Raw genomic sequence first — 14,372 nt, 5'->3', positions numbered from 1 at the left:
GAGAAATGGGTTTCATGAGGGAATTATTTTTCAGAGGGTGTGGTCAGTACTGAGATGCTTGTTCATTCAGCTGTACAGCTATAGCTGTAAAGCATATGTACAGAATATACTTCTGACTGAAGGTGGAAGACAAAGAGGGTAAAAGAGGAAAGAGAAAGAGGAAATATGATCTGTCAGTCAGCATGAGACAAAGGCTGGATTATCAGGGCTAAGACACTGTGGATAGCCTCAGCCTCAATAACTTCTGCTGCCATAGTAACCCGCACAGTGGCCCTGGTCAAAAAATGTGTGAAAGATGCTTCGTCAAGAGCCAAGAGACTCATGATGTTGATAATCCCAGTGGGTGGTTAGATGAGAGAGTGTGTAAATAATTCTATAAATACTAGTAAATTCACTTAATTTAGCTTCTCAACTATTCCAGTCCTGTTACCTTTTTTATTACCTAAATATTATATATCATATAATATACAAAAAGTACGTTTGTAAAAAAAAAGTCCACTAACAATATTAGTCAAGTTTCTTAGACTATATAACTGGACGAATTTGATTCATTTTACATGGCAATTTTTCCACCTTTTTGCTACCGTACCTTTAAGAGTTCTATATGTAATGTAAACAATTATTTGCTAATCTCTTTGTATTACACACAATATAAAGATATAAAGTCTGTTTTAATTCAACGACACTTCGCGTAATCTGACACAAAGCAAATTCCAGAGAAATCGGACAATAAATTGTTATTATAATTATGACTACCATCGAGAATATTTACAATAACTTCGACTGAGCTTGAGAAAATACATACATTCATCTGGCTTAAGGTATAACTTTCACTCTCACTTTAGTCTCATCACATAACATTGCAATCTTCAAAACACATTAACTGTCTCTCAAGCTTTAGCTTAAAAGCCACAATCATCTAATTTGCCATTAAAAAATAAACGTATTCTATTGTGCAAAAACAGCATGGAAAAGTATAACCATTAATATTTTATTTGAAAGACCTAAATGAAAATAATGCAGCAAACATAATTCAGGTAACAACAAATATTAGATGTACTGTAAATAAACTATATCATTTTATGAAATATTAAAGAAATATAAAATGTATGGGGGGCGGAACCTTATTCCCTTATATTTGCATGTGAAATTAGTAACAATGCTTTCTTAAGTATTGCAAAGCCTGAGACTACTAGTGACAATATATTTAGCTTTATTTAGTAATTTTTCTATTTTATTTTTATTTTTTTTTTAAACAATTTGAGTGAAAAGTTTTATTTAATTTTTTTTAATAAATTGCAGATTATTATTATTAATATTATTTACTATTTGGTATGTGTCCCCTTTGCTTTAATGACAGTGTGCTCTGAAGCTAACATGAACTCCACAAGTTTGTGCAAAACCTGGTGATCCATGTGTAACACATCAATGGAAAGGAGGAGGCGAGAACCGGCTTAACAATATAATGAATAATTTAATAATGAACTTAAACCAAAAGACACAAACACACACAGGTGTTGGACGGCTGTCCATAACTCTCTCTCTCTGTTGCATTGCCATCTCCAGTCTGCCTTTATCCCTCTCAGGCTAATCAGCCTGATTAGGATCCAGGTGTGTAGAATCACGGCCCGGCCCCGCCCTGCCACACCATGTTATTCTCTTTGTGATTTGAGAATATTCAAAAGAGCATCTTGTTTGCTTTCAGTGGAAGCAAGAAAATCTGACCTTTTGTAAAAGGAACATGTTCATGGAGATTGCTAACATGGTCAATGTCACAAATGTGCTTATTTGATTCGTGACCTAGACATCAGATTAATTGTACGTCATAACGTTTCTTTGTTAAACGTGGATGGTCAAATGTTAATATGCTCATGACTGTGATGTCAGTACCCTGACGTTTTCTAAACAAACCGTTTTTTTGCAGCTTAGTTACATAAATGGTCTGGGAGGACTGAGGAGAGTGCCGTGTATTGTGAACATTAGAGTATGTTTAAAAAAATCAAGAAAATCCTCTTTTCCATTATATGTCCCATTTTATTAGCATTTATCTTTTTTTTTTTGTGTGTGTGTGTGTGCCAAAGTTTAGTGTTAGTTATTTTAGATTCTTTTTGGACTATAGAAGGGCAAAGTGTGTGCATGTGTGGTAAGTCATTGTGTTCTGTGGTAATATCGCTGATTAGTTCAGGCAGATCAAAAGAAGCAATAACTGTGCGAGGCGGGTCATCAGACAACTTTGTGTGGTTATTTTTTGATCTTTTGTCATTTCTAATGAGATCAGCTAAGAGTGCTTCTCTGCATGTAATGGCTGCTTCATTTATGATGAAAAGAAAGGGACACTCTCTATGTCATAGAAAAAGGTAATAATTACCACCACTTGAATTTCTCTGTATCTTCATTCAGAAGATTAGGGTGGAGCGTCTAACTGTGTCCTAACTTCATTTCTATTCTATGTTTCAAGCAATCAAAGCAGGTCTGAAGCTCTGGCCCTCATAATGCTGACCCGTCACAACAAACAGACACATCTGAAGACCAGTGAGAGTTTTCCTGTCACAACTCATCAGCTTAAGATCCGATATGTAATCTCTCTACACGCTACATAGCAGCAGAAAGCTATCGATAAATACAGCAGTGTTTAGCCTTTGATAAACAGCTGATGTAAAAACTAGGATTCATCTTCAAAGCTCCACTCTCATTACTGGAGTCGTTCTTCAAGTCCATTTTGTAAAGGTGCAAGCAGACCATTCGCTTTTCATCCCTTAAGGATTCACCTTGACACATTGGAAGTTAATGAGTGTGATCTGCATCTGTGAATACAGCCTCTTAAGTGGTGTTTTTGAATTGTGAGCTTTTTTCCCATTCTCACCACGTGTCCATTGGGAAGTTGTCCAGGGCACCTCAAATTATATGATGTAAATTATAATTGTTTTTTTACAAAACACAGATGGCTACAACAGATTTGCAACAGATGTTTTAGTCTATTGATGAAACACATCTCAATTTCATTCACCTCTTGAGTTAGAGCTATGGTCACCATTGTGCATACTATTTGGCATACAGTTACTATGGTAACTTACAAAGTAACAGATCTGTTCAGTAACACTTTATAATAATTACACGGTACAAAATATTTGTAAAGCATTAGTTTATAGTCAATTGTTCATTTATAAACTATTGTCCGTACATTAATAAGCTACATACAAATAGTTTGTTATTTGTTTATATTCACTGTAGCAAATGATTAATTGTTTAATAAGTTCATTTATAGGCAGTTTGATAATGTTTTTTTTTTGTTGTTGTTTTTGTTTTTTTAAACAAGATATTAATTCATAGTAAATAAAGAAATTATATATGTAATTAATGTATTTATTACTGTTTTAGTAACACATACTATTAAAACAATTATTACTTAATATATAGGTCGTAATAAAGCATTGACTAATAACTAACTAAGCATTTTGCGTGGCCTAATCTGTGAGAAATGTATATGCCTAATTAAACATTAGTTAATGATGTATTTACTCTGAAAACATGGCCCTGAAATAACCATCTCCACAACATCTCAATCAAAAAGGCTCAAAACAGACACTAAAGCTTAAAAAAAAAAAGAAAAAAAAAGACAACACAAAAGTACAGGAATAATAGTGAGAGAGGAAAATCCACAGTTTATTAAAAGAGATCCTCTAATTGCTCTAATTGCTTTATGAGCAGACTTCTTCTCATTTTTGCAAATTAAAATTACTGTTTAATTCAGTTTCACCAGTGGACCTACTATAAATATTTCATTAAATTTAGTCCGATTCCAGAAGGAAAGTCCAAAAATCCTGCTACAGTCTGTGTGCCTGCAATGGAAACAGCCAGCACGTCACCACGGTCACATGGAAAAAACAAAAACAAAACAGAAATAGGAAAGAGCATGTAATGTTATATTATTGACTTTAAATGATATTTTGCCAATTCAGTGCCTATTAAACTTCATTAGTGAAAATGTCCTTATGACTTAAAACTTCCTTTATGCTGCTGAAGTGTACAAGCAACATTTTCACGCCATACATGTTACTTTTCTCAGCACTGGGCCGGATGGAACAATAACACTAATTTGTGGTTACTGAATAGGGCATTTTATGTATCATTTTCCAGAGATTGCACGAGCAGATTTGTATCTCAGGTACTAATCCTTGTAGTAAAAAGATACAAGCACAGTATTTAATGTACAAATGTCTGCAGTATGACAGAAACATCCCAAGATTTGAATGCTGATCAATGAAGAATTCAGCTTTCAGGATTCAAGCTGGGAGGCGCCCCCTTCAGGAATACACATTTGTCTCTCACAAGGTGGGTTTCCATCCAACAATTTTTTATGCGCATTTTGAAATTGCGCATAAGAAATCCTGAACAGAAATGCTTGATATGCGAATAGAGTTTTGCATTTGTTAAAATGCGCATTAAGGTGATGGTTAATTCACAAAATGATGACAAGTTTTGACCATCCATGCATGTGTTATGAGTGTGCGATAGCTTGATGTGACTAGCCCACTGAAAGGTCCGACATTGGCACACAATTCTTTGAACATAGTGCTTGTCATTTGGAAGTGTTTAACCCACAGCTGGTCGATAAAGTGGGTCCTCACAATCTGCCAGAACAGATTTGAGAGCGGGCGCTCCCAGGTATGCTGAGACTGTCAGTGTGTGGACATTGCAGCTATTTCAGCTCACATTATATCAGATATTACACTTATTCTGCGGTGTCTCGTGGATGCATTTAATAAAATGAGATGCAATCTTGCAAATAAAACTTAATAAAAAAAATTGTTTCCAAAGCAGAGAGAGGTCATTCAGCTGCTCCATCATGACGAGGCGGCTCCCTCATGATAGCGTGCATTGCGTAGTGGATGGAAATGCGCAACAAAGTCGAATTTTTAGAAATGCGCTTAAAAATGCAAAACATTTTGGATGGAAACCCAGCAACCGAAAGCCATTTTTAGCCAAACCACCACTTTGATGACAAGTTTCAGTGAGCAAAATTAGATATTCAATACATAAACAACGTTTATTACTTCAAAGAAAATGCAAATGTTTAAGTTTGCAAGGCATAAAAAATAGGATCTGACGAAATATTTGTTTCCCCCTAATTCTGCTGTTTCCCAAATTCTGTTTTCCATGAAATTTTTTGGAATTCCATGTTTAAAAGAATTTTTTTTTTTATTTATTTTTAGCAAAATATGTTGAACCAAATGCATTCATAAAGAGTTCATCAAATTAAATTATTTTATCAAATAAAGTGCTTCAATAACATCTTCACAGCTGAATCTAAAACAGTTATTTTGTGTCAAATAACGTGATCACAACAGAGAATCACTGTATAAATTAAAAACTTACAGTACATTCAGTACAACTGCACAATTGCTTGTGAAATTTTCTAAAATATAATTATTCCTGATGTAATAGTAATAATAATAATATTTTTAAGAGGCTGCAATTTCATTAAATAGTCTGGAATGCGCTGCACGCTTCGCATTAAATTAGTGTCTTGCTTTCTGTAATCTAATACACAGATTACATAAATCATAATGTGATGTTTTTAGCGGGTCAATGCCTTCACTTTGAAGCATGCAACACAAGAGAACTGGATATTTCTTAAATTAAATCGAAGGCTGTTGCTTTAAAAATCAGACTAGGATGCATGTGACAAGCCAGTACTGGCCCGAAAGGGCGAAACTCTCACACTGGCCCGGGGCCAGCTATCCATACTTAATGTTGAACCATATTAATAAATGTTTAATTTGGCATATATAGTTCTCACTTTAGATTATGTCATGCAAAATGCTTAGCTAGCCATTAGTAAGTGCTTTATTACGACCTTTATTAAGCATTAAGTGGTCTAATAGTAAGTGATCCTAAAACACATTATTTATGTAGAAATGTGTATCCAATTAATTACATATTTTGGTAACACTTTATTTTGATGGTCCCAAATAGATATTTAACTGACTATAAGTGACTTATCAACTGGCTTGCTATAGCTATTAAACAGTGTTTCAACAAACATTCAGTAGACTGTATATAGATCTTTATTAATGACCTTTTAATGAACTGATGTTCTCAACAATAATGTAAGTAGGTCATTAATAGAGATCTATATACAGGCTACTGAAAGTCTACTGAATGTTTGTTGAAACACTGTTTACTAGCTATAGCAAGTCAGTCGATAAGCTGTTATTTTGCTGCTGTTATACAGGCTATTGAAAGTCTACTGAATGTTTGTTGAAACACTGTTTACTAGCTATAGCAAGTCAGTCGATAAGCTGTTATTTTGCTGCTGTTATACAGGCTATTGAAAGTCTACTGAATGTTTGTTGAAACACTGTTTACTAGCTATAGCAAGCCAGTTGATAAGTCACTTATAGTCAGTTAAATATCTGTTTGGGACCATCAAAATAAAGTGTTACCCATATTTAATATATTTATTAACTATGAATTTATGCTTTCTTAATGTTCTTTACCACTTGTTTGCATCAACTAAAATGCATCAGTTAGGTATGATTAACAAGTTGTTTACTAAGGATAAATGAACATAATCAAACTGCCTATATATGAACTTATTAAACAATAATAAATCATTTGCTAAAGTGAACAGAAACAAATAACATACTATTTATATGTAGCTTATTAATGTATTAATAATGTAGGAACAATCATTTATAAATGATCAACTACAAACTAATGCTTTACAAATACTTTATACCGTGTAGTTATTATAAAGAGTTACTGTCTGTTCTTAAGCCCTGGGGTATGGCAGTATGTGTGCAATGTATGTGCATAAGTGTGTTGATGGTGTCTAGGGAATCCAATGCATTTGGCAGGTGGGGATCAGGCTGGCTTCCCTTTTTTGTCTGCTATCTCATCCCATTGACCTCTGGTTTGAAAATGTGACTGTAATTCTTGGCGGGATTTATCCCTGGGTCTATTACACACAGTAATCTGCTCTTCCTGTATTCAAGCGGTGTGGAGGTAAAGCCCAAGTACGTTTGCGGCTGTTTAGCAGGCAAGCTCAAAGGGGCTTGCGAGAGCAAAAATGGCAGATTGAAAAGGAGTGGGAGCTTCAATCAAGCCAAGGGCCTTGAAGAAATCTATCCCTCCACCAAGGTCTCATTTATGCACAAGTGATGATTTATTCGTAGTCTGGAGAAAGAGAGGGAATGACAAACAGTAAGAGAATGAGAGCGAGTGGGAAATTATATGCCCAAACCCTCATGTTTGTTTGTAACACCTACTAGCATCGCTTGCAAAATCAAATTTGCTCCTTTGTAATTTAGTGGCTAATGTTGTGTCATACGAACATGTTTGATTCAAATCATTTTATGTACGCACCAGGAAAAGACAGATGCAATTAGCTTGACCTGCAGTTGCATGTGATCTGGCAAAATGGCCTCTGACAAATTAGACATTAACATTTGAAATGATAGAGGAGAATTCACTCTTCATAATTCACACTGCTCTCCTTTAGCTGAGACAATTATACAGTAGATTTTACAATGTGAGCACTGATCTCAGTGTTGCCTGTGCATAGTATTTTCATTTCCAATGAATAGATATTGATCTATTTGTCATTTCTGAAGTGCTCAAAACAGCCACAATCGAATATTTGAAGTGCATTGCAAGAGAGTGATGGAATAGACAATAAACTAGCTGAGTTGTGATGTATATGTCTGTGTGGGAATGTGTGAGAGTGTGAGTGTGCTTGTGTGTGCACATATGATAGAGAGAGAGAGAGAGAGAGAGAGAGAGAGAGAGAGAGAGAGAGAGAGAGAGAGAGAAAGAGAGAGCAACATGCAACATGAAGCCCTTAAAACCCAAGAGTTGAAGCCTAAAACCAGTCCCCTTTGTCAGCTGGCTCTGAAACTCACAAACCCACTAACAACTAACGAACACCAGTTTCAGACCAGCACTGCTGAACAAAACCAAATCAGAATAAACCAAATCATAAAAGAAAGCATTCATATTTGGACCATTGAAAAATGTAAGTAAAAACCAAAGCAAATTGGAATATAATCGGATCCTAAACAAAGTATAATCTGGCAGAATATCTCCACACTGTAAGAGATCCAAAACAGAGACGGATCCACACCAAATACAGGCTAAGTGATCACTGTCTGGCCATAGAAAAAGGCAGGCACAGACAAACATGGCTTCCAAAGGAAGAACGAGTCTGTGCTCACTGTGACACTGGTGAGGTCGAGACAGAGACACACTTTCTCCTTCACTGTGAGAAATTTACAGAGGTGAGAGAGAAATACTTTGACAAACTCTCAAACCTCATGCCACAGTTTTCCAGTTCAGCAGAAACAGATCAAATGCAGGTGTTACTGGGGGAGGACAATCATGCATCAGTTGCAGCAAAATTCATTTTTGAAGTGCACACCCTCAGAAACCAATTACTGCCTTAATGTACTTTGTTCACAGTATTATTTTTTTTATGTTCATAATGTCTTGTTAAATGCTTATTTTCTTTTATATTGTATAGTGTATATTGGTATTATAGTTTTTATTTTATTTTATTAATTACCTGGCACCTTATTTTAATTCTGTTTTTATTGTTATTTGTAACTGTTTTATTTTTTTGTTTAGTCATTATATGTTTTGTGTATTAATGCTTTGGCAATATGTAATTGTATGTAAACACAATCATGCTAATGAAGTACTTTAAAATTGAAAATTGAAGAATTGTGAGAGAGAGCAATCTGTGATCTGGGTTACATGTCACAAACATCTGTCACACAAAAATAATTTGTTTGATTTGTTGGTCCAATATATATCAGTCTGCTATCAGCAGACAGTAAATTTGTTCTCTGTCACATTGGTGATCTGGTAATCTGAAGCCTTGCCTGCCAGTGGGACAGTCGTATCTCATTCACGTCTGCCCTCGACCAGAAATTCCCACCTGAGTAATACGTTTTGATGTGGCTTGGTCAGGATTGGTCTCTTTTATATTTCTCTTTAGAGTGAATGCATTCTGCTTTTAAGGCCCGTTTACATGTGCCAGGGCTTCAGCACACCTCTCTACCCAATCATCATGCAACGCTTTGACAGGAAAAGTGTTTCACATTTACAGAGTCACAGAAGGGAGATTTCTATGCTAGATTTCTTGCTAGAAGGCAAGAAATCGGGAAGTGTAAATATTAAATTCAAAATAGGGACAAAGTAAAAGCAATGTATTTCCTTTTTCTCTGAAAGTCATAAAATGCCCTTGACATTTGATTTTTGTGTTTCAAGGGCAGATTCTCCATTGTTAGAGATTATCGGCTAGTCATTACATTGTGTAAGTAAATATACTATATTGTGGCTGGGAAGAACTCATAACACAAAATATATGTGCTCTCTTCTGTTCAAGACAAATTATTGCATTGATAATATATCTTTATTCCAAAACTGTGTGCAATCAGCCTTGAGAAAAACGCTCAGACAGGAGCTGAGCAAACAAACAGTGTTTTTAGGACAGATGGTTGGTGAGGCTGCGTTTTGGAAGCAGGTGAGAGGTGATTCATAATGACTGTGTGCGTGTGTGTTTGTTGGTGTGAAATTACCCAGAACACATTTAATGGGGACAACAAGCTCGGATTAGAACCACGCAGCAGACTGCATGCACAGCATATCTCTTTTTCTATTTTTCTTTCTATCTCTCTTTCTCTCTCTCTCTCTCTCTCTCTCTCTCTTTCTTTCTTTCTCTAAATCTCTGGCCCTTTTTCTTGTTCATCAGACCTCATCTCTATGTTGAAGGGATTTACCTTACATGGTTTAGAGACTCACACTGTTATTAGCACCAATTCACAGAAAGCTAAGAAACCTCACATTCCCACCTACACCTAGCTGTCAAAATCCACAACCCTGGTCCAAGTGTCCTGGGTGTCCTGATCAGATTAGGATTAAAAGAAACATCTTTAGTAATTACGGATTTTGTCTGTGTGGCTGCTATGTCAAACCATGTCACCTAATGTGAGTCAAACTATTAATCCTTACATAAGGCTCTCCATGGCATGAAATTACTAGAAACTTTTGTAACTGATTTTCGTTGGCTGCATTTAAAGGTGATATCTCTCTCCTTCAATAAATAGGAGGTTTGCAGTGACTACAGAAGAAGTTAATTATTAATTAATAAAGTTTTGTAATGCTTTTTGATAGAAATCTAAGGCTGATTCCTTAAAATTACATTACAATGCAATCTGTCTCTGCCTGACTCTCTCTTAGTAATGACTTTTTCTTAGAACAATCTTCGGAACTATGTCCTAAGCAGATGCAAACTGATAATGCAACAATAACATATCTTCCATGTTAATTTATTTTGTTATTTTTGACCTAATAAACCTTGATGTCTTATTGCCATTTTATAGTACATTATGTTGGCCTCTGTTGTTGTATTTTAAACTATTTGCCAGTGGGTTAAGAAAAATAAACTAAATTTAAAGGGAATTCTAGTTTGTAAGAATGTTAAGATAGGTTTACTGGAAAACTAGACAAAAATACTGAGTAAGAAAATTATTTTTGCTGTGTGCTTAGGGTTGGGGGTTTGTTTGAATTCTTAATAATAATAATAATAATAATAATAATAATAACTTTTATTTGTATAGCACTGTTTAGCAACTTAGCACAAAGTGGTTCACAATATAAAATTAAATCAAATACACGAAATAAAACATAATAAAACATGACACATTCACATAGTAGTATTACAAGCACATTTTTACAAATGTATTTTTAAAAGAAACTTAAAAACAAACACATATTCAGCAGATTTAATAACCCGGGGCAAGCTGTTCTGTAATCATGGGGGCTTCACTACAAATGCTCTATCACCTTTAGTTTTACATCTGGATTTTGGAACAGCCAACAGTTCACAACAGGAAGATCTAAGAGGTCTAGCTGTTTTGTAAGGTCTTAATATTTTTGCTAAATATTCAGGTGCCAAGCCATGTAATGCTTTATATGTAATTAATAAAATCTTAAAATCAACCCTAAAGTTGATAGATGACCAATGCACAGAGGCTAAAACTGGATAAATATGACTTGAAGACCTTGTTCATGGTCTTGTTCCCTTTTACTATATACATGCTTGAAGAAAATTTTAGCTACTCAGATCATTGGGAAGACAAATACAATTGTAGATCATCTGCATAGCAATGGAAATTAATGTTGTGTTGTTGAATCATATAACCAAGACGTAACATATAAAGAGAAAATAATACTGGCCCTAACAGGGAACCTTGCGGAACCCCACAATTAATTGTAGAAGAAGATAAGACCTAATTTCCAATAAACACTCTTCATTGTATCTTTTAAAATAAATAAATAAATGTGAGCAACAGTAATGTTGATGCTTTCCTTAGTCAAGTACCACTAAATATAGACACCAATCAATTATTCTTCACCTAGAGGGGCTAGTGACTATAGCACACACTCCCTTATCATGCTGAGCTAGAATATCATGAATGAATAGCACTGGCAGGCCTGATCATTTTCCAGGTTTACTTACACGGCTGTAGAGGACTGGCTATAGAGCATACTGTATTTATACCACTTTGTCAGAATTAAGAGGTTAAATGACTGTCAGGGCTTCGCTGTCACATCGTCTGGAGTGCAAGCAAAGAGGAAACAATCCCTTTTTCCCCCTCTATTTCTCTCTGCCACTATTGTTCATTTTCTTCTCTGCAGTCCTCTTATATGGGTAGAGACCCATGCTTTATCACTGCACACTTCCCCCAGCGTCCAGGCCTCTGGATTCCCGCAGTGAGACAGACATCTCCCACTTAATCAGCTCCTGTGTTTCTTGTTCAGATAAATTGGAGCTTGTTCCTCCTGAGAGTTCTTTCCTGGAGGACGCCACTGCCACCTGACAGTGTCACATCCCCATGAGCCCCTTTTCAGTGTACGTCTCTGTGTGGCACAACAGAACATACTGGTGCACTGATTAGTGTGAATGTTTGAGAGAAAGCTACGGGGTAAGGTTGGGCAGTTGACATTAAGTGACAGTCCTCCAGTAGTGTGAGGAACTTTGTGGACAGCTAGTGGAAGAAGACGGCACTCTCATTTTAGCACCTCTTTTTGTGCAGATTTTTTTTACTTTGAATTGCAGATCCGTGGTACATTTTTCACCTGCCAGCAATGGCTGTAACAAAAGTGCACCTCTGGGTGTCCTTACCTCAAGGTGAGGATCAAGGTAGCCTTTATACAAAAGAATGACTGGTGGTGAGTGTATTATTCACAATTTGTCAGTCTGACCTTCATATTTTTTTCTCTTTTTTAATTATTATTTTTACATGTATCTCAGTCCATTCTTAGCTCTTCAGAGACTCCATTCTCTTGTCCTTTATTGTCATGGAGTGGGAGAACTTTAAAAGGGGAATGATCTTCTCATAAATTATGTGCTGATTAAGACTTGTTTTACTGGTTGTCTGTGTGTGGGAACTTGACTTAAATGGCTCTATAAAAGATTTGAGTCTTTGGGCATTTAATGGCCAGTCCTTATCAGGATTCATCCAACAGCTGAAGAATAGATACGGCCACTGCTTCAATTACACTCTCTTAGCACTTTATTAGGGACACAATGGTCCTAATAAAATGCCAGATGTGGTCTTCTGCTGTTGTGGCCCATCCACCTCAAGGTTTGATGTGTTGTGCATTCTGAGATGCTATTCTGCTCACTACAATTATACAGAGGGGTTATTAGAGTTACCATAGCCTTTCTTTCAGCTTGAAATAGTCTAGCCTTTCTCTGTTGACCTCTCTCATCAACAAGGCATTTTCGTCCACAGAACTAATACTCACTGGATGTTTTTTTTATTTTTGGCACCATTCTGAGTAAACTCTAAAGACTGTTGTGCGTGAAAATCCCAGGAGATCAGCAGTTACAGAAATAGTCAAACCACCCCGTCTAATCATGCCACATTAAAAATCACTGAGATCAAATTTATTTCCCCATTCTGATGGTTGAGGTGAACATTAACTGAAGCTCCTGACCCATATATGCATGATATTATGCACTACACTGCTGCCACAAAATTGGCTGATTAGATAATTGCATGAATAAGTAGGTGTACAGGTGTTCCTAATAAAGTGCTCTATCCATAATAACACTGATGTAGCCATAAAAAGTCTTGCTTGTCCATTTTAATAAACATAATGTCATTAGCTTACATCATATATACCCCTCACCTGCACACACATTATAGCTAATAAAAAAAATAAATGCCATCTTTCTTGTTCTGATTTAACTATTGTTTTTTGCTTTATCTTTCTGTTTAGGAAAATCCCTACATGTGCAACAACGAGTGTGATGCAGCCACAGATGAGCTGGCTCACCCCCCTGAGCTCATGTTTGATTTTGAGGGTCGCAACCCCACCACCTTTTGGCAGTCCACCTCCTGGAAGAAATACCCCAAACCTCTGGCAGTCAATTTAACCCTATCTTGGAACAAGACCATTGAGCTTACCGATGACATCGTCATCACCTTTGAGTCAGGTCGGCCTGAGCAGATGGTTCTGGAGAAGTCTCTGGACTATGGACGTACCTGGCAACCCTACCAGTTCTACGCTACTGACTGCCTTGATGCTTTCACTATGGAGCCCAAGACAATGAGGGACATTACCCAACACACACTGTTGGACATTATCTGCACCGAGGAATATTCCCGAGGTTACGTGTGGAAGAATGACAAGACTGTACGCTTCGAAATCAAAGACCGTTTTGCACTATTTGCTGGGCCCAAGCTGCACAATATGGCCTCACTGTATGGACAATTGGACACCACCAAGAACCTAAGAGACTTTTTCACCATTACCGACCTGCGCATACGTCTTCTCAGACCTGCCACGGGTGCCACCATGGTGGATGAGAACAACCTTTCCAGATACTTCTACGCCATCTCTGACATTAAAGTACATGGCAGGTAAGACATTATGCTTCTTCCCATTTCCCATTTACAGCTGAAGTCAGATTTTGGCTGGGGATTGTTGCCCTGGGATCTTTTTCTTTCCTTTTCCCTAACAAATCATTTCTCATTCTGCAGTTCTGCATATTGTGAGGCAGGGTAGATGTACTTCCCTTTATATTTTTAGGGTTATATTTTATGCATATGCTTGATTTATTTAAACCATTGACAGAACTGCAGAGTATCACACTTTTCTGTCTTACAGTTATTTTTTTTAAACACTAAATTAAAAATGTAAAAAGGATTAACACATCTTGGAGAAAACAATTAATGGTAGTGAAAATGTGTAGCCAGAGCTCTTGAACTAGCAAACTCAACATTGTTAACTACCATCTTCATAACTCACCACAATGTTTGTTTTGATGTCAGAATGAAAACCTTATTGAACCCAAA

At 36.3% G+C, this 14,372-nt stretch overlaps 1 protein-coding gene across 4 annotated transcripts in view; it reads left to right on the top strand.

Moving 5' to 3' along the window:
• Positions 1–14,372, top strand: part of LOC127431992 (netrin-G1-like) — a 180,756-nt gene that overhangs the window by 84,930 nt on the left and 81,454 nt on the right. For all 4 annotated transcript variants that reach the window (XM_051682705.1, XM_051682706.1, XM_051682704.1 and 1 more), the window contains exon 3: positions 13,294–13,937. In XM_051682705.1, the coding sequence (XP_051538665.1) occupies positions 13,294–13,937 (644 nt within the window). The remainder of the gene's footprint in view (positions 1–13,293; positions 13,938–14,372) is intronic.

This window comes from Myxocyprinus asiaticus, chromosome 41, assembly GCF_019703515.2.
Source record: "Myxocyprinus asiaticus isolate MX2 ecotype Aquarium Trade chromosome 41, UBuf_Myxa_2, whole genome shotgun sequence".
Taxonomy (NCBI): domain Eukaryota; kingdom Metazoa; phylum Chordata; class Actinopteri; order Cypriniformes; family Catostomidae; genus Myxocyprinus; species Myxocyprinus asiaticus.
This window is presented reverse-complemented; position numbering and strand designations above follow the sequence as displayed.